The sequence below is a fragment of the Peromyscus eremicus genome, chromosome 1, assembly GCF_949786415.1.
Source record: "Peromyscus eremicus chromosome 1, PerEre_H2_v1, whole genome shotgun sequence".
Lineage (NCBI taxonomy): Eukaryota > Metazoa > Chordata > Mammalia > Rodentia > Cricetidae > Peromyscus > Peromyscus eremicus.
In genome coordinates, this window is record NC_081416.1 from 169,772,138 (window position 1) to 169,793,004 (window position 20,867).

Consider the following 20,867-nt stretch of genomic DNA (forward strand, 5'->3'; position numbering starts at 1 on the left):
AGGTGTGAACTCTCAAGTCACACCAGGTGTAGCTCTGTGGGAATTCTCCCAACAGACCCCATGGCTTCCTGTGTTCTAGACAAGCATTCGCCAGCTGAGCTACATCCCCCACCCCACCCCCAAAGATTAACCTTTTTCACAGGTTTTATTTGTGTGTGTGCATGGGGTGGGGGCTGGTAGAAGTCTGTGTTTGGTTTTTATATGGATTTTATATTATATTGATTTTATATTTTTATACACACTTATGTGTGTGCTTGTATGTGGACACATGTGGAGGTCAGAGGATAGGATAGCTCACAGGGGTGAGTTTTCTCTTTCTACCCTGGGGTTCTGAGGATCGAGGTCAGAGGATAGCCCACAGGGGTGAGTTTTCTTCTTCTACCCTGGGGTTCTGAGGATCGAGGTCAGAGGATAGCCCACAGGGGTGAGTTTTCTTCTTCTACCCTGGGGTTCTGAGGATCGAGGTCAGAGGATAGCCCACAGGGGTGAGTTTTCTCCTTCTACCCTGGGGTTCTGAGGATCGAGGTCAGAGGATAGCCCACAGGGGTGAGTTTTCTCCTTCTACCCTGGGGTTCTGAGGATCAAATTCAGGTTGTCAGGGTTGGTGGCAAGCACCCTGACCCATTGAACCAACTTGCCAACCCTGTTTGTTTATTTTTGGAGACAGAACCTTGTTTTGTAGCCCAGGCTGGACCTTAACTCAGTGTCATTTTTTTCTTCCCTCAGAACAGTTAGGTTCACTAGTATCTGAAACTACATCCAGCTCAGATTTTCCTTTTTTTCTTTTTCTTTTTCTTTTTCCAAGACAGGGTTTCTCCTGGAGCTCACTCAGTAGACCAGGCTGGCCTGGAACCCAGAGAGATCCACCTGCTTCTGCCTCCTGAGTGCCGGGATTAAAGGTGTGTGCCACCACTTGGCTCAATTTTAAAGAAAAATAATAATTACACTCACTTATTTACTTGCAGGGAGCTTGTGTGGAGGTCAGAGGACACCTTGTGGGAATCGATTCTCTCCTCTTCCACGTGGTTCTGGAGTTTCAGCTCAGGTCATCAGGCAGAGTAGCAAGCACCTTTACCCACTGAGCCGTCTCAAGACTCCAACTTTTTTCTTTCTCATTGTTTATTGTGGCTATTACTGTGGTGGTTTGCATGAAAATGGCCCCCGGAGGCAAAGGTGTTTGAATGCATGCCCTTTAGTTGAACTGTTTGGTAAGGATTGGGAATTTGTTAAAGAAGGTGTGTCCTTGGAGGAGGTGTGTCATGGGGGTGGGGCTTTGAGGTTTCAAAAGCCCAGCCCAGGCCCAGTGCCTCTCTGCCTGCTGCCTGTGGATCAAGATGGAAAGCTCTCAGCTACTACTCCAGCACTGTGACTATCTGTTTCCGCCCTGATGATAATGGACTAATCCTCTGAAACTGTAAACAAGCCCCCAATTGAATGCTTTCTTTTATAAGAGTTGCCTTGGGGGTGGGAGGGCTGGAGAGATGGCTCAGTGGTTGATAGCACTGGCTGCTCTTCCAGAGGTCCTGAGTTACATCACAGGACAGCTTGCAGAAGTCAGTTCTCTCTATCCATCATGTAGGTCCTGGGGATCCAATACAGCTGGTCTTGGGTTTCTCTGTGTAGTTTTGGTATCTCTCCTGAATCTTGCTCTGTAGACCAGGCTGGCCTTGAACTCACAGAGATCTGCCTGGCTCTGCCTCCCGAGTGCTGAGATTAAAGGCATGCACCACCGATGCCTGGCTTTTTATTATTTTTAAATTATGCCAGGCATGGTGAGTCTTTTGCTCAGCTCTCGGGAGGCATAGGCTGGCAGATCTCTGTGATTTTGAGACCATCTGGTCTACATGGACAGCCAGGGTTATATGATGAGACCCTGTCTAAAAAAAAAAAAAAACAAAAACAAAAACAAACAAACAAAAAAGCCGGGTGGTGGTGGCGCATTCCTTTAATCCCAGCACGCAGGAGGCAGAGGCAGGCGGATCTCTGTGAGTTCCAGGCCAGCCTGGTCTGCAGAGTGAGTTCTAGGACAACCAGTGATACACAGAGACACTCTATCTCAAAAAAACAAAAAAGCCCAAAACAAAACAAAATAAAATATATCATTCTGTGTGTGTGTGTGTGTGTGTGTGTGTGTGTGTGTGTATGTGTGTGTGTGTGTGTGTGTGTGTACAGGGTGCCCTCAGAGGCCAGAGGCATCAGATCCCCTGGATCTGGAATTATTGTTGAATGGTGATGAGTGTGTTGGGAACTGAACTCTGGTCCTTTGAACACACGGTGAGTGCTCTTAACCACTGAGTCATCTCTCCGGTCCCAACCCAGGTCTTTTGTTGAGACAGAGTCTTACCATCCAATCCCAGCACTGGAGGCAGATGAAGGAGGAGAGAGGCAACTTTGAGGCCAGCCTGGGCTACTCAGTGAGTTCAAGGCCAACTTAAGCTATTTAGGAAGACCCTAGCTAGAAGGAAGAAGAAGAGGAAGAGGAGGAAGGGGAGGGGGAGGAAGGAGAGGGGGAGGAGGAAGAGGAGGAGAGGGAGGGAAAGGAGGGGGAGGAGAATGCAGGCCGGAGAGGCGTCAGCACCCCAGCCTGCCTTGGTTGGACGTGGCTGGCTAGTTGGGTGCCCTGGGGCGGAGAGAACCATGTCCGCGGGGAGGCCCCACTCCCCACGCCCCGCAGCTGCCTGGAGTACAGGCAGGGTGGACCCTACAGGTCTGACAGGCTGAGGTGCAAACCTGTCTTGCAGCCACTCCCTGCAGCCCCGTGCATTCCTGAACTTCACTTTCCGCCACACCTTTCACCCCTTTTGAAAATCTGGGTACTTAAACTCCCCTTACCTGCCATGGGACCCAGAGCTCCAGTCGTTCTAGTACTTTCTCTCTGGGACACAGAGTAACTACTTGACTTTCTGTTCTTAGGAGACTCAGCTGTCTGAACTTTGATCCCACGCTATGAGCAAAGACTGAAAACTTCAGCCACGATTGCAGGAAGGGGTGTTGTGTGTCCCAGACCCCTCCCTGCAGGGTGTGGAGAACCAAGCTTCCAATACCCTCCTTCTTTGCCCGCCACCTCTTTCTACACACCAAGGAACCCAGGCTCCAGCCCTCCTCCCTCAGACCCGGGGGTCCAGGCTCAGCCCTCCTCCCTCAGACTCGGGGGGTCCAGACCTCAGCCCTCCTCCCTCAGACCTGGGGGTCCAGGCCTCAGCCCTCCTCCCTCAGACCCAGGGGTCCAGGCTCAGCCCTCTTCCCTCAGACTCTGCAGTCTGGGCTCCATCACTCCTCCCTCAGACCCGGGGGTCCAGGCTCAGCCCTCCTCCCTCAGACTCTGCAGTCCGGACTCCAGCCCTCCTCCCTCAGACCCGGGGGTCCAGGCCTCAGCCCTCCTCCCTCAGACCCGGGGGTCCAGGCTCAGCCCTCCTCCCTCAGACTCTGCAGTCCGGGCCCCTTTAGGGCAGTAGCCTCCTGAAGTCCCCTCCCGTTTTCCAGAGCCCGCCCCTTGCTCCCTCCTGGTCCCGCCCCAACCTGTAGCCTTCCCCGCCTCACCCCTCACCCCAGGCCACCCTTGGCTGGGATGGCAGCCCCGCGAGACCCTTGGCTGGGGTGGCAGTGGGGAGAGCCACGCGCGCTCGGCCGGGCGGTGAAGTTGCTCCAGCGCCTGGAGGAGCAATGCCGGGACCCCAGGCTGGTTATGGGGCCCCCGTCGCTGCGGAACCTGCTGCCCCGCACCGCTCAGCTACTTCGGGAGGTGGCAAGAGCCCGGCGCGAGGCCGGGGGAGACCCCGAGGGTCCCGGTGGCGCTGGGGATTTTCTGGTCATCTACCTGGCCAATCTGGAAGCCAAAGGCAGGAAGGTGGCCGAGCTGCTGCCACCCCGAGGCAAAAGGGATGCGAAGGAGGAGGTTTTCCGGGAGGGCTCCAGATTCAGGTGAGCACTGACCGACCTGCCTTGGAGACAAGTCAAAAACTAGAGATTTCCGGATCGGGCCACCAGACACCTCTTTCCTCAGATGCAGGGGTCCAGGCCCGGCCCTCCTCCCTCTTCAGGGGTCCAGGCCCGGCCCTCCTCCCTCAGACCTTTAAGCACCCCTGCCATCAGTGTCCCTTTCTTCCTTTCCTGGATCACCCTGCTCCTGGGGTCCAGGCGTGCCTCTCTCCTGGGGGCCTAAGATACACACCGGCCTTGTGAATGTAGGGATCCCAGAAACTTCCGGTTGGGGGGTGAGTGGACTCGCCTCTAGTGCCTGAGCTCCGGGCCAGCCCCGGACCTGCGTGGGTGCCATCGAGGACTTCCGTACCTGAAGCCAAGGCTAAGGACCTTGGACTTGCCTGCTCTCTCTCCCGAGGAACAGGTGCACTGACCCTAGAGCAAGGTCTAAATCGGTGGTAGCAGTGACTTCCCGGGCTTATTATATGGCCTCAATTCAAGAGGAAATGAAATAAATCACCTGCCTGTCCATATTGTTTAAATTCCCATTATCCCCCAACTATAACTGATGTAAGAAATACTACTCAAAATATATTTATATATACTGCGTGGAAAATGCAAATTTCTTTTTTATTACATCGATTTATTTCTCACTGTGTGTGTGCACCCTGGCCGGGGTCAGAAGACAGCTGGCCAGTGTGCTGAACAAAACTGTTACAATGTTTGTTGCTTTCCTTTGGCCTACCTTGTTGCAGTCTGGTGTAAACTCCAAGCACCTGCTGGAGAGGGGACTTAGGACAGTGGTTCTCAGCCTGTGGGTCGCAACCCCTAGAGGTGACCGGCCCTTTCACAGGGGCCGCCTAAGACCATCAGAAAACACAGAGATTTACATTCTGATCCATAACTGTGGCAAAATTACAATTATGAAGTAGCAGTGAAAATAATTTTATGGATGGGGTCACCACCACATGAGGAACTGTGACTACATGGGGACACAGCATTAGGAAGGTTGAGAACCACTGGCTGAGAGGTTAGGAGGGCTTCTTTCTGTAGCAGAGGATCTAGGCTTACAGCACTCAGGATTACAGCCACCTGTAACTCCAGCTCCAAGGAATCCGACACCTGGTCTCAGAAATCCAACTCATGAGCACATACCTACACACACACACACACACACACACACACACACACACACACACACACACAATTAAAAATAAAAATAAATCTTAAAAAAAAAAAAAAAGAACCAGTTTGTTACTCTGGGCTGATTGTGGCAGCAGAGGCCTCTGACTTCAGTACTCAGGAGGCAAAGGCAGATGGAGCTCTGTGAGTTCAAGGTCAGTCTGGTTGGTCTACAGAGTGAGTTCTAGGCCAGCTGGGACTACATAATGAGACCCTGTCTCAAAAAAGAAAAAAAAAAAAGTACCTTCCCGTCTGAACCACCCTGAGTGGCGGTGGTGGGTGACATCCTCACTGGGCTACACAGCTTTACGTTCTGGGAAGCGAGGTTGCTAAGAAACTGCCAAGAGCCCTGCAGACCTGGCCAAGGAAGCTATTAATATAAATGAAAAATATAATATAATCATCATGCACTGAGTGTTAACTCAATATGACATGCAGGTTTTTTTTGATTTTGAGATGCTGAGCATGGAGCATGGTAAGCAGAGGCTGAACCACTGAGCCACACCCCAGCCCCTCACTGGAGGATTCTAGGCAGGGGCTCTACCACTGAGCCACACCCCAGCCCCTCACTGGAGGATTCTAGGCAGAGGCTCTATCACTGAGCCACGCTCCCAGCCCCTCACTAGGGTATTCTAGGCAGGGGCTCTACCACTGAGCCACACCCCCAGCCCCTCACTGGGGGATTCTAGGCAGGGGCTCTACCACTGAGCCACACCCCTAGCCCCTCACTGGGGGATTTTAAGCAAGGGCTCTTCATCTGAACCGTGCCCCGAGCTGTGCTCTCTCTGTGCTCATAAAGCATGGCCAAGCACCTTGTTGACCCCCAGTGATTCAGAAGCTATACTCACCCGTTTATTTCCCCTTCACAGGTGAGGAACTGAGAAGACTTGGAAAAACATTGTTTAATGATTTTTCAATACTTTCATAGTTATTAAGTGTTAAAAAACAAACAAAATTACTGCGTTCTGTATCCTGATCTAAAGTTCAGGGTGGTCAGCGCACCGGCTGGTGTGGAAGACAGTTCTGGGCATGCGCTGAACGCAGACTGCAGATGGTTAGTCCCCACCATCTCAGCAGGCGAGGCTTCTCCGGCCGCAGCAGGCTTTGGGCCTGGGCTGTGTTGGCTGGAGGCTAATTTGGATATTAGCTTCCACGCTTTCTTCATAAATGGGGAAACTGAGGCTCAGAGAGGAGAGGCCTCGGGACTGAGATGCTCCTTTGGTGCATTGATCGATTAGAGGGAATGGGGGGGGGGGGGCTTGCACCTCTGGCGACTCTCCCTACGTCCAGCGTGATGCTCACAGCTTTTGCCTGCAGGCGACAGCTGGCCAAGCTGGCCCTCATCTTCAGTCACATGCATGCCGAGCTGAGCGCACTCTTCCCGGGAGGAAAGTACTGTGGACACCTGTACCAGCTCACTAAGGGCTCGGCCCACACCTTCTGGAGGGAGCGCTGTGGAGTCCGGTGAGAGAGCCTTCGCCCGGGGAAGATGGGCTGCGGGGCCCTAAATCTTCCTCCCCAAGGCCCCGGAGTGTGTGTGGGGGTTGGGGGGAGCAGTAGCCTCCTGTTATAGACGCCCCCTCCATCCGCAGCCGCAACCTGACCCCTTCCCATCCAGGTGCGTGCTTCCCTGGGCAGAGTTCCAGTCCCACCTGTGTAGCTGCCACCCTGTGGAACCAGGCCCCACCACGCAGGCCTTGCGTTCCACCTTGGACCTCACCTGTAGCGGCCACGTGTCTGTCTTTGAGTTTGACATCTTCACCAGGCTCTTCCAGGTCAGAGAAGGTCAAAGCTGGGCCTAGAGCCCTGGGTCTGAGGGAGGAGATGGGGACTGGGTACACCGGATCTAAAGGAGAAGGGCTGGGTTTGGACCACTGAGTCCTGGGCAAGGTGGTGGATTCTTGAACCCTGAAGACCCTAGGTCATAAGCTACTTCCTTGGTCTCTCGGTGACCATCTCTGTCCCTCCCAGCCGTGGCCCACCCTGCTCAGGAACTGGCAATTCCTGGCTGTCAACCACCCCGGCTACATGGCCTTCTTGACCTACGATGAGGTCCAAACGCGCCTGCAGGCCTGCAGGGACAAACCAGGCAGGTGAGCAAAGTTGGGCTGGGGGTCGGGCTGGGTAGCTCAGGGGCGGGGCAGGGGGGAAGGGAGCGGGGCGGGGCCGGGGATGAGGGGGGGTGCGGGGTGGAGGGAGGATGTCTAGTCCTGGCTAGTGTGTGGGAGAATGCCTGAGGGTCTGAGAGACCAAGAATTGAGGTTCCTGGGAACCCAGAGGTCAGGAATACTGCACCTGGAGACCTGTGATGTTCTCCTGTAATCCCAGCACTTGGGAGGCAGAAGCAGGAGGATCTCTGTGAGTTCTAGGCTAGCCTGCTCTACAGAGCAAGTTCTAGGACAGCCAGGGGTACACAGAGAAACTCTATCTCAAAACAGGACAAAAACACCTGAGTCTTGATGCCCAACCTCTTTTTCCAGGGGCCTCCTGGGTCATCCCATGGCCCAGAAACTAAAGTAACAATACCTGGTTACCAAGGTGTCTTGAAGCCCCTACCTGAGGCACGACCCATTTCTGACAAATTGGAGGCTATGCAGTAAATCCATTAAATGGTTTTGTTTTGAGATAGGGTGTAGATGGGGTTTTACTGTCCTGACCACCCGCTCCCAAATAACCACTCAGAGTCTTAATATAAATTATAAATGCTCGGCTAATAGCACAGGCTTATTACTAACTAGCTCTTACATTTTAAATTAACCCATATTTCTTATCTACCCTTTGCCATGTAGCAGTACCTTTATTAGCATGGCATGTTCATCTCCTGCTCCCTCTGCGTCTGGCTGGCGACTGCTCTGATTCCTGTGACTCTGTCCTTCTTCTTCCCAGCATCCTCTTAGTGAGGTTTTCCTGCCTAACCTCCTCCAGGCCAGCTATAGGCCAGTCAGCTCTTTATCAGTCAATGAAAGTAGTACATATTCATAGTGTGCAAAAAGATTGTTCCACAGTAAGAGGGCTTGCTTCATATAGCCCAGGCTAGCCTCAGACTTGCCATGTGGCCAAGGATGACCCTTGAAATCCTGATCATCCTTCCTTTCCCTTGCAAATGCTGGGGTTACAGAGGTTATCCCTACACTCGGCATTTTTCTAGGGTTTGTTTTCTTTTCTTTTCTTTTCTTTTCTTTTCTTTTCTTTTCTTTTCTTTTCTTTTCTTTTCTTTTCTTTTCTTAAGACAGGATCTCTCTATTGCCCAGGCTAACTTTGAACTTAGGAGCCTCTCGCCTCGGTTTCCTGAATGCTGGGATTACAGGTGGTCAGCACACTCAGCTTGTCCACCTCTTAAATATTTCGCATGTGAGCCCTCCCAGGTTAGAGACTGGGAAACTTGACATCGGAGACCTCACGTCCTTTCAAGGCAGGAGCTTGGAGTAGTTGGATCTCCTCCATGGGCTAAGGATGAGGAGCTGAGCATCCACAGGTGGAGGGAAATGTCTGGTTTGTCGGTCTCTGCAGGGCTCTGGAAGGCAAGGGTAGAATATCAGCTACTTTCCAGAGCTCCCCATTCACTTCGAGCTGGGGGAGAGAGAGGAAGGAAGAGAAAGGGGAGGGTCTTTCCCAGTCTGTCCATCTCTATCTCTGTCAGTACCTCTGTCCCTATCTCCTACCAGACGGGCTGCTCAGTGGTAACATCCTTGTCTAGATGGGTCCCTAGACAAGGTCTCTGGTAGCCCAGGCTAGCCTTGACTCTGCTGCAAAGAGGCAGGGAGAGACGGGAAGGTATAAAACTGAGAGAAAGAACCAGAGCCGGGTTCAGGCACAGATGGAGACAAGCCTTCAAGCCCTTTATCGGGGGACATTGTCTGGGTGCCCCTTGCCTTGTTTCTTCCTGTTTTAGCCTCCTCAGACGTGACCCGTCCCCATGGTGGGCAATGGCTAAAGCTATAGCCACACCACACACCCTCCCAGCCCATAGTTGTGGATGGGGAGCAAAGCCCCCCTTCCATAAAGTGAGAGAAGGTGAGGACGAGGACCAAGATACCTGGATCCCGGGCAGGGCAGACCACAGGCTGGTCCCCGCAGGGACAGCAGCGACCACACTCTCTCTGCATCCCGCCTATCTTCCCACAGCTACATCTTCAGGCCCAGCTGTACCCGCCTGGGGCAGTGGGCTATTGGGTACGTGAGTTCCGATGGAAGCATCCTACAGACCATTCCTCTCAACAAACCCCTGTTCCAGGTGCTCCTGAAAGGACAAAAGGATGGCATGTGAGTCCCCCACACGAAAGGAAAAGAGTATCAGCAAAAGCCAGATTATGCACAAATCCTGGCTGGGGGTGGGGGCGTGTGTAAGGTGCGCAGACACACCAAGCTGCAATGTCAAGGGTGCCCGGCAGGGGGCGGCAGGGATCTCGAGGCAGGGGAATGTCTGCGTCCACACAACGGGTCACACAGCACAGGATTCCTTCCTTGGACTGGTGGGCTCCAGAGCCTGTGCTTCTGGAGGCCATATCCTGCTCTAGGATCTAGATTGGCAGGGCAGGGGCGGGGAAACAGCCAGACTAGTGGTTTTCCACCTGTAACCTCAGCTGCCTCCGGTTTCCTGCGGGAAGTTACCCGCTGTGGGGTGGGGAGGGCAGGGGAGGGGCCGGCTGCTCTCCCCTGTCCTCTCTCACCCAGATCTTATGTGATTTGTACAGCTGGGGACGTGACCTAGCTGGGCCAGGCGCTACCAAGGAGCAGCATGGCTAGTGTGAGATAGAGGTGGAGATGAGAGAGACAGGTGGATAGAGACAGGTGGACAGACAGACAACTGACATGTTGCTTCTCATTGTTCCCTGGGGTTCTGTTCTATAAGATGGAAAAGGCCTTGAATCATAACACAGAGAGCAGGAAACAGGCAGACTCACGTCACCTTCATGACTGGTCACATTCCTTTTGTTACATTATTTATTCTATTAGATTTCTTTTGGTCTTTTGGTCTTTGTTTTGAAAATGTATTGGTCATTAGCAGGGATGGTGTGCGTGTGTGTGTGTGTGTGTGTGTGTGTATGTGTGTGTGTGTGTGTGTGTGTGAACGTATTCAATGTTTCAAGGTGCAGGAGGATCCTGAGATCTGTCTTCTAAGCTATATAGTGAGACCTAGTTTCAACAAGAAAAAGAAAAAAAAAATGTATAGGTCATGCTGTGGGTGTGGCTCACTCGTGAGCACTTGCCTAGAATCCCCCAGAGAGTTGCTGAGGGCATGGCTCAGTGGAGGAGCCCCTGCCTAGAATCCCCCAGTGAGGGGCTGGGGTGTGGCTCAGTGGTAGAGCCCCTGCCTAGAATCCCCCAGTGAGGGGCTGGGGCGTGGCTCAGTGGTAGAGCACCTGCCTAGAATCCCCCAGTGAGGGGCTGGGGGTGTGGCTCAGTGGTAGAGCCCCTGCCTAGAATCCCCAGTGAGGGGCTGAGGGTGTGGCTCAGTGGTAGAGCCCCTGCCTAGAATCCCCCAGTGAGGGGCTGGGGCGTGGCTCAGTAGTAGAGCACCTGCCTAGAATCCTCCAGTGAGGGGCTGGGGTGTGGCTCAGTGGTAGAGCCTCTGCCTAGAATCCCCCAGTGAGGGGCTGGGGTGTGGCTCAGTGGTGGAGCCTCTGCCTAGAATCCCCCAGTCAGAGGATGGGAGTGTGGCTTGGTGGAAGAGCACTTGCTGAACATACTCCAGGCTAGGTTCAGCACTGCAAAATAGCAGTAATAATCACCACAATAAAACCTTCCAGGACCAGCTCTCAAGAGCCGAGGGATCCTTGAAGGACAGAGGTTTGGATTCCTTTCTTGGTTTTCAGGCTGGAGGCCGAGGTTCAGTGCAGCTTCCCTGAGAGGGTCAAGTGGATGGTTCTGTCCCAGGGACTGGAGAGTGCTTGCTCTGGGGAGTCCCAGTGTGGGCTTGTGGCAGGTCCTAACACACACACACAAACACACACACACACACACACACACACACACACTCACACTCACACCAGACAGGTGAGGCAGGCTGGTCCTTGTGAGTCCAGCCACTCAGAGCCCAACTCTGTTCTCCTCTCAGCTACCTCTACCCTGATGGAAAGAACCACAACCCAGACCTGACTGAGCTGTGCCAAACAGAACCCTACCAGCGCATTGAAGTGTCAGAGGTGAGTCTCATATCTACACCTACTACCCACTCTCTGCTCCTAGCCCCAACTTGCCTTAGCTCAGAGACCTTGAAATGTAGTGTCAGCTTAGGGCTATGTGACCTGGAGACAATCCTGGCTTCTCTGCAGTTCTCTGAGTTCTTCCACTGAGAACTATAGCCTCTGCAGTCTCCTTCCCAAGGGTTTTATTGGATATGAAATAAAGAAAAGAGCCTCTGAGATCATCAAAACAGCTGATGCAGTTGAGTGTTTATCAGCTCTGAGTCTGAACAGACACCCAGGAGCAGGAGAAGAGCCAAGATATTTCCTTTTAGTTTTTAGGATGGAACCCAGGAACTTGTGCATGCTAGGCAGGGGCTCTACCACTGAGCCACACCCCAGCCCCTCACTGGGGGATTCTTGCAGGGGCTCTACCACTGAGCCACACCCCAGCCCCTCACTGGGGGATTCTAGGCAGGGGCTCTACCACTGAGCCACACCCCAGCCCCTCACTGGGGGATTCTTGCAGGGGCTCTACCACTGAGCCACACCCCAGCCCCTCACTGGGGGATTCTAGGCAGGGGCTCTACCACTGAGTCACACCCCAGCCCCTCACTGGGGAATTCTAGGCAGGGCTCTACCACTGAGTCACACTCCCATACTTGTTTGCTGGTTTGTTTGTTTGTTTGTTTGAGACAGGGTTTCTCTGTGTAGCCCTGGCTGTCCTGGAACTGCTCTGTAGACCAGGCTGGCCTCAAACTCACAGAGGTCTGCCTTCCAATAACTTAATTGACTATACAGCAAAGGGCTGGGCATTTACAGGAGTACTGGCCAAAGGCGCTGCCGCCAAGCCTGATGACCTGAGTTCAGTCCCCAGGATCCACATGGTCGAAGGAAAGAACATAGTCCTGCTGCTCGTCCTCTGACTTCCACATGGCTAATGCCATGCATGTCCACAGAGCACTACCAACAATTCAGCCCTTGGTTCTTTACACCCACACCCACACACACACACACACACACACACACACACACACACGGTGGTTGTGAGTATTATTTTGAGACAAGGTCTCTCTGTGTAGACCTGGCTGTCCTGGAACTTATTTATTTAGTTATTTAGTGATCCACCAGGCTGGCTTCAAACTCATCTCAAAATCCATCTACCTCTGCCTCCTAAATGCTGGAATTAAAGGTGTGCACCATCATGTCTGGCCCTCAGATTTTTGGTACAAGATCTTTCCACGTAGCTGAGGCTGGCCTGGGGATCCCAGTCCTCCTGCCTCAGCCTCTGGAGGAATTACAGGCCTTTGACACCAGGGCATTTTTTTTAGCCTAAGTACATCCCATCCTATATTTGAGATACACTTATTCTTCATATTATTTTAAATATTTATTTTTATTATTTTTAAAAAATTATTTTATGTGTATGAGTGTTTGCCTGTACCTATGTGCAACATCTGTGTGTAGTGTCCACAGAAGCCAGAAGATGGCGTTACAGGTGACTGTGAGCTTCCCAGGGGTGTACTGGGAACCTAACTCTGGTCCTCTGCAGGAGCAGCGTGAGCTCTGCTCAGTGGAGCCGTGTCCCCAGCCCTTCTGCTTCATTCTCTATTTGCTGTTTATCTGAAATTCAAGTGGAACGAGTCATGCTGTATTTGCTAAATCTTGTCGTTCTGGGGCTGAAGAGGCTTCTTGGTGACTAAGAACACTTGCTGTTCTTGCATAGGACCCAGGTTCGGTTCCCAGCACCCACGAGGCAGCTTTACCTAGAACTCCAGTCCAGGGGATGCAATGCCCTCCTCTGCCATCCCAGGGCACCAGGCACCCAAGTGATGCCCAGGCATACATGCAGTCATTCACACGGACACACAGAATAAAAACAAAAGAATCTTTAAAAAATAAATAGCTTAGGGGCTGGAGAGATGGCTCAGAGGTTAAGAGCACTGACTGCTCTTCCAGAGGTCCTGAGTTCAATTCCCAGCAACCACATGGTGGCTCACAGCCATCTGTAATGAGATCTGGTGCCCTCTTCTGGCCTGCAGGGATATGTGCAGACAGAACACTGTATACATAATAAATAAATAAATAAATAAATAAATAAATAAATAAATAAATAAATAAATAAATAAATAAATAGCTTAAAAAAAAATAAACAAGCTAGCGTTCTCAAGTGAAGACAAGTCCGCAAATGAGTCTCTTGTCCAGGGTTGAAGACATGCTTGGCCTGTGGTGACATGTGGCTATAATTCCACTGCTGGGTAGGCTCAAGCCTGCCTCCGGGCTACTTAGTAAGATCTTGTGGCCATGTAAAGGTGACAACACCTGTGAGGGCCTTAAGTGCACTGGCCTTCAACCTGGTTGGTGGTTTTCTGTAAGGGATTTTATTTCGTGGTTTGGTTTGGTTTGATCTGGTGTGGAGACAAGGTTTCATGAAGCCCAGGCTGGCCTCAAGGTTCCTATGTAACCGAAGGTGACCTTGAACTTCTGAGCCTCCTGCCTGAATCCCACCCCCAGCACGGGAGCTGGGGATGGAACACAGTCAAGCAAACACTCTACCAACCATGCTCCATCCCCAGCGCAGCCTTGGACTTGGTTCAGTATTCAGGCTGGCACAGATATTGGGGACCTTCCTCCCTCCCACCCACCCCCACCCATTTACCTCCCAGGAGCAGCTGCAGCTCTACCAAGCCATGAACTCCACATTCGAGCTATGCAAGATCTGCGCTGAGAGGGACAAGGACGTGAGAATTGATCCTTGTGGGCACCTTCTCTGCAGCCACTGCCTGGCTGCCTGGCAGGTGGGGCTGCCACTACCCTCTTCCGGTCCCCATCCCTCCCCTAAGAGCCCCGCCTGCATCTCCCTGGGGCCTCATTCAACATACGACGAAACAAAGTTCCAGACAGAACAGAGGTCTGGTCGGGCCACTCAGGACCCTGACTATCTACATTGATGCCCCTGTACCCACCTCGTCCTGAGTCCCAGCCTCCATTTCTCCCTGAGCAGCTACATAATGAGCTTTAGACAGGGTTCCTTTCTCCCTTGCAACAGGCTATGTAGAGCCAAAGCGTTCCCTTACTGGACCTTGCCCTCAGCCTCTAAAGGCTAGCGCTAAATATTCCATCATCAGCGGCGCGAGTTCCTCCTGGATTCAGAGCAGGCCAGCCCCAGCCCGGCCAGCATCTGCCTCCCCACCCCCCATCCCAGAGCTCGGTTCTCTCCAGCCTTCCCACCCTCCCTCACTTTGCTGGGGGTCGTTTGAAGTCAGAAGGGACACCGGAGACAAGAGGATAATTGGCGTTTTTCCTTCTTTGCCCCCAGCACTCGGACAGCCAGACCTGTCCCTTCTGCCGCAGTCAGATCAAAGGCCACGAGGCTGTGAGTATCTGTCAGGCTCCAGAGAGGTCAGGGGAGGTCAGGACCACGGCAGAGGACTCAAGAGACAGCTATCACCAGGAGGCTGCGCAGTGGAAGCTGGAGCCGGTGAGCAGCGTCAGGCGGGACCAGGAACCATTGTTCCCGGGGTCTGATGGAGGAAGGCTTGGGCCGGGATCCTTGGGTCTGATGGAGGGGTGCTAATGCTTGGAATCTTGGTCTTAGGGACCTGGACTCTGGGTTTGAGGGAGGAGGGTCTAGAACAGGATTCCTAGATACTGAAGTTTCCAGTGTCTGCCCGGCTGACACTTTCCCTGGTGGTGTGGCCTGAGGGTGAGACCCTGAACCTGCGGCATGTGGTCTGCACAGCGCCTCCTGCTGGCCACTAGTAAAAGCACATGTAGGTGTGAAGAAAGTTCACAGTCCACCTCCTCTGTGTCCTTTAGGTGACTCCCTCTGCTCCCCCACGGCCCCCTGAAGACCCATCCCCCAGGAGACCCCAAGACAAAGGCCGGCTGACAGTGGTGAGTGAGGTCTGAGGTGGGTGACTGGGGTCTCGCTTCACCTCCCCCTCCAGGTGGGGTCACGGTGGTGATGGGCTCATCCTTAGCACCAATATTCAGGATGCCCTCCCCGCTTCCTCTATTTTATTTTATTTTAAAATATTTGATGTGGACGAGTGTTTTGTCCGCATGTCCTTCAGCGCACCATGAACACGTGGTGCCCACGGAATTCAAGTTCCAGGCAGTTGTGAGCCGCCAGGCGGGAGCTGGGTGTTGAACCCGGGTCCTCTGCAAAAGCAGCCCGTGCTCTTAACTGCAGAGCCATCTCTTCAGCCCTTCTCTGTTTTCTTCTCCTCTTCCACCTCTACTTCCTCCTCACCTCCCCCCTCCTCCTCCTTCTCCTCTTTCTTCCCTCTCCTTTTGGAGTCTGATGTCCGTGCTGGCTTAAACTCTCCATCTTCCTGCCTCAGCCTCCCGAGTGCTGGGGTGAATGACACGCTCCTCAGCCCAGCTCCTGCGTGTCCATTCCTTAAATAAACTCTATTTTTCTTTCTGGGCCCTCCCACTCCACACCCCCTGGACCTTCTGAGACCCTCCCTGACGGGGTTGGGGGGAGGGTGGGGCAGCCGTCCCAGCAGCCTAGCTTAGCGCTCACTGCCTCCGATCAATATCCAGCTGACTTCAGACAAACAGCTCAGGAAATCCGGGAACGTTATTCTACCACAGCAAGCCAGAGCGCCAGCAGGAAGGGGGGCCGGAGAGCCCAGGGAGGGGAGCTAAAAACAGATCTGGACCCATAGCCAAGGGCAAATGGAAACATTAGGAGGCACTCAGCTGGCTCCCTGAGGACAAGGAGGGGCCAGAGCCAGGACGGCAGACTGCCGGTCACCTCCAGCCAGATGGGTGCACCTTGGCCTGGGCGGCGCCCTCTGCCTGGCATGAGTCTTCCCTGCTCCTGTTTGCGTTCCTGACAACTCTTACCCCTTCGTTCTCCCAACACACCAGGGAAGAGGTAGCCTTGAGCTTGCCCGTTACAGGAAATGTGACTAAACTTCTGGAACCCTTCAGATGTCCATGGCTTTTGTTATGGCCTTCACCCCACCCCATGATGATTATTTATTTTTTTAAAGATTTATTTAAAAACCGAGTGGTGGTGGTGCACGCCTTTAATCCCAGCACTCGGGAGGCAGAGGCAGGCGGATCTCTGTGAGTTCGAGGCCAGCCTGGTCTACAGAGTGAGTTCCAGGACAGGCACCAAAACTACACGAGAAACCCTGTCTTCAAAAAAACAAACAAACAAGAAAACAAAAAAACCAAAAAACAAAAAAGGATTTATTTTTAGGATGGATGTGGTGGCACAGGTCTTTAATCCCAGCACTTGGAAGGCAGAGGCAGGTGGATCTCTTGTGAGTTCTAGGCTAGCCTGGTCTACAAAGCAAGTTCCAGGACAGCCAGGACTATATAGAGAGATTCTGTTAGAGAGAGAGAGAGAGAGAGAGAGAGAGAGAGAGAGAGAGAGAGAGAGAGAGATTTTAGTGTATGATTGTTTTGCCCATATGTATGTATGTGTGTGTATGTATGCCCAGAATAGGGTGTTGGATGGATCCCCTAGAACTGAAGTTACAGACAGTCCTTAAGCTACCATGTGGGTGCTTAAGGGAACTGAACCCCACTCCTCACCAGCTGCTCAACCACTGAGCCATCTTTCCAGCCCCATTATTTTATTTTATTTTGAGACGGGGTCTCACTCTGTAGACCAGGCTGGTCTAGAACTCACAGAGATCTACCTGCCTCTGCCTCCTGAGTGCTGGCATTAAAGTGCTGGTGTCTCTCTTCTTACATGTATCTGTGTAGACCTGAATGTATGTTGTGTAGCGTGTGCATACAGGTGTGTACAGTGTCCGCAAAAGTCAGAAGAGGGTGTCCGATCTCCTGGAATTGGAGTTACAGATGGTTGTGAGTCACCTTGTGGGTGTTGGGAGCTGAACCTCGCTCTAAATCTCTGAACCATCTCTCCAGCGCCCCTCCCATCTTTGAGGTTCTAAGGATTGAACCCAGAGTTTTGTGTATTTTAGGAAAGTACTCCACTGAGCCACACCCCCAAGCCCTTCACTGGAGCACTCTGGGCAGGCCTTACCACTGAATCACACCCATAGCTCCCCCCCCTCTTAAAGGGGGCTCATGGCTTCTTCACATACTCCATTACCGTGACAGCCAAGTATCCAGAGGTGACATCCAGACCCAGCTCACAGGGAGGGGATGGAGTAGGTGTGGGACGCAGATCTCTGGCTCCAGTTTACAGAGCCTATGAACCACATGCTCTGTGGTCCCTACCACCAAGGGCCACCACGGGCACTGGGTCCACATTCGGGGTTGTAGTTACCGTAATGAAGATTAGTATACAGTCGTTTTTGCCAGTGTGCTTTCCAGGCAGGATCATTGCTACATAAAGCCTTGGCTCTCAATTCGAGATCCTCTAGCCTCGGCTTTCCCAGTCCTGTTAGTGTGGGTCTAAACTACCAAGCCTTCTTTTCCCAATGGGCCAGCAAGCCCCGCCCACCACAGCACCTCCTACGGTGGAGCCCTTGGCTTCTGACCAGTCATTCCAGTCTCCCAGAGGCCTTTGCAGCTGCCCTCCTCGCTCTGGCCAACGTCACTCTCTCTACTTGAAAGGACTCAGAACATCTGAGCTGTCTCCTTGCTTGGGAGCTGCCGGGCGGTCTCTCCTCCTCCCCCTCCCCCCACCACTGCAGGAACCTTCTTATGTCTCCATGTATGTCCGTTCTGCCAGAACAGAGATGTTTTTCTCCTTCATGGCTGTGTCCCCAAAGCCTAGAACAGTGCTCCAGAAATGCCTGTGGCATGAGTGTGTGAGTATTTTTGAGACAGGGCCTCATGTAGTTCAGGCTATTGTAGCCAAAGATGGCTTCCCACTTCCTTTCTTTGGGTTTTGGGGTTTTTTCAGGGGGCGGGGGTGTTATTGTTGGTTTTTGATTTGGGGATTTTTTGTTTTGTTTTGTTTTGTTTTTCAATACCCGGTTTCTCTGTGTAGCCCTGGTTGTCCTGGAACTTGCTCTGTAGACCAGGCTGGTCTTGAACTCACAGAGATCCACCTGCCTCTGCCTCCCGAGTGCTGGGATTAAAGGCGTGCGCCACCACCACCCAGCTGGTTTTGCTTTTTTTTTTTTTTGTTTTGTTTTTTTTTGTTTTTTGTTTTTCGAGACAGGGTTTCTCTGTGTAGTTTTGTGCCTTTCCTGGGACTCACTTGGTAGCCCAGGCTGGCCTCGAACTCACAGAGATCCGCCTGGCTCTGCCTCCCGAGTGCTGGGATTAAAGGTGTGCGCCACCACCGCCCGGCTGGTTTTGCTTTTTTGAGACAGGGTTTCTCTGTCCCTGGCTGTCCTGAAACAAAGCTGACCTAGAATTCAGAGTTCCTCCTGCCTCAGCCACCATGTCCACCCCATTTGGGAGATTTGTGTTTTCTTTTAAAGTTTACTATTACTGTGTGTGCGTGTTTGATGTGTTTGTGAGTAAAGCTCTGGGATGCTGAGAAGAGGTCAGAGGGCAACTTTTAGGGGTTGATTCTCTCTTTCCATCATGGCTTCCGATCAGGTCATCAGGCTGGACAAATACCTTTAACTAGTGAGCTGTCTTGACAGCCCAGTCTGGGATGTTTCCATGCAGAAGAAAAGGGTGTTATTTGTTTGTTTATTATGGGTTGGCTTTTTTATTTTATTTTATTTTTTTGAGACAGGGTTTCTCTGTGTAGCTTTGCGCCTTTCCTGGAACTCACTTGGTAGTCCAGGCTGGCCTCGAACTCACAGAGATCCGCCTGGCACTGCCTCCCGAGTGCTGGGATTAAAGGCGTGCGCCACCACCGCCTGGCTTAATTTTATTTTTATTTTATGTGCTTTTTTTTTTTTTTTTTTTGGCCTGCCTGTATGTCTGTGTGACGGTGTCGGATCCCCTAAAACTGGAGTTACAGACAGTTATGAGCTGCCATGTGGGTGCTGGGAATTGAACCCGCGTCCTCTGGAAGAGCAGCCAGTGCTCTTAACCGCTGAGCCATCCCTCCAGCCCCTAGATTTGATTTTATTTTTTTCTTAAGTGCGGTGCGTGTGTGTGTGTGTGTGTGTGTGTGTGTGCGTGCGCGTGCGTGCGTGTGTGCGCGTGTGTGTGCTCGTGTGTGCGTGCGTATGTGCTTGTGTGTGTGTGTGTGTACTTGTGGAGGCCGGAAGACAGCTTGTACAATTTAGTTCTCCCCTTCTACCGCGTGGGCCCCGGGGATGGAACTCAGGTCACGTGGTTTGACGGCAAGCGCCTTTATACACCCAGCCGGCTCATCGGCCCAACCAAACATTCCCCAATTCCTTTCTTCCAGGCACCCCTCACACTGCCCAGGCTCCGAGCTCCACTTCCTTTACCAAAAATTGCCTCGGTCCTGTGGGAAGTCACCGCCAGGCCCCAGGCCAGGGAAGGGGCCACAGAGTAAGTAGAGTCCCTTCATGTTGCCATGGAGGGGTGGGCAGAGGGAAAACACCGACCTTCACTAAACCAGGGCTGCTGGTTTATGACTCTCCCTGACAGGAGCTCCTGAAAGGGGATATGTACCCTCCAGCCGGCCCTGTGCAGCCCCAGTTATGTCCAAGATCCAGAGGCCAGGTGAGCCCAGCTTCCCTCCCCTGGCCGCGCTCTGTCCCAGATGTGACTGAATCCGATGCCACTGTCAGCAGAGCATTCAAGATCCTGTCTCAAAATAAAGAAGCGGGGCAGGGACGCAGCCATGTGCTTGCCTATCACAAAGTCCTGGGTTCAGTCCTCAGCACTTTGACAGATGTCTGCAATCACAGCATTCGGGAGGTGGAAGCTGGAGGAACAGGAATTCAAGGTCATCCTCAGCTAGATAATGAGTTCCAAGTCAGCCTGGGCTACATGAGACTTTGCCTTATTATTATTATTATTATTATTAATATTATTATTATTATTATTATTACTATTATTATTAATCTTCTAATTCTTATTCTTTTTATCATTTGTTTTTATTTTATATGCATTGGTATTTTGCCTGCATGTGTGTCTGTGTAAGGGAGGGTGTCAGGTCCCCTGAAACTGGAGTTACAGACAGTTGGGAGCTGCCATGTGGGTGCTGAGAATTGAAGCCGGGTCCTCTGGAAGAGGAGTCAGTGCTCCTAACCACTGAGCCATCCCTCCAGCCCTCTCTAACGCTTATTCTTTTTAATGACATTTATGAGTTTACTTGGTGGTGGGGGATATGGCCCAGGCCACAGCATCAGAGGTGTCGGGGTCAGAGGTGTCAGCGGTCAGAGGACAACCTCTGGGAGTAGATGATGCTCCCCTTCCGCAAGTCATCAGGCCTGCGGGCGATTCCCGCTGAGCGGTCTCTGCCGGCTCTCCCAGGTTTGGGAGGGACAGTTCAACAGGTAGGAGTGGGCTCTGCTCTTTCAGGAGACCTAGTCTGTTCCCAGCACCCACGTCGGGTGACTCACAGTTATAACTCCAGCTCCAGGGGAAGCCATCCTCCTCTGGCCTCCTCGGGCATTGCGCTCACAAGCATATGCACACACACAGACACTGAAATTAAAAAGAAACTGCTTTTTTTTTTTTTCTTTCGAAACAAGAGTTTCTCTGGCTGTCCTAGAACTCACCCTGTAGTTGAGGCTGGCCTCAAGTTCAGAGAAACGCATGCCTCTGCCTCCCAAGTGCTGGGATCAAATGTTCCACCACTGCCCAGCTAACTACTTT

General features: G+C 52.4%; 1 protein-coding gene across 1 annotated transcript; it reads left to right on the forward strand.

Moving 5' to 3' along the window:
• Positions 1-268: 268 nt before the first annotated feature.
• Cblc (Cbl proto-oncogene C) lies at positions 269-19,596 on the forward strand. The gene is made up of 11 exons (XM_059246662.1): positions 269-276; positions 3,553-3,921; positions 6,421-6,567; positions 6,722-6,878; positions 7,075-7,196; positions 9,229-9,366; positions 11,162-11,249; positions 13,895-14,026; positions 14,548-14,709; positions 15,048-15,125; positions 19,486-19,596. Exons 1-11 carry the CDS (start codon positions 269-271, stop codon positions 19,594-19,596), a joined length of 1,512 nt encoding a protein of 503 aa, XP_059102645.1.
• Positions 19,597-20,867: the final 1,271 nt, after the last annotated feature.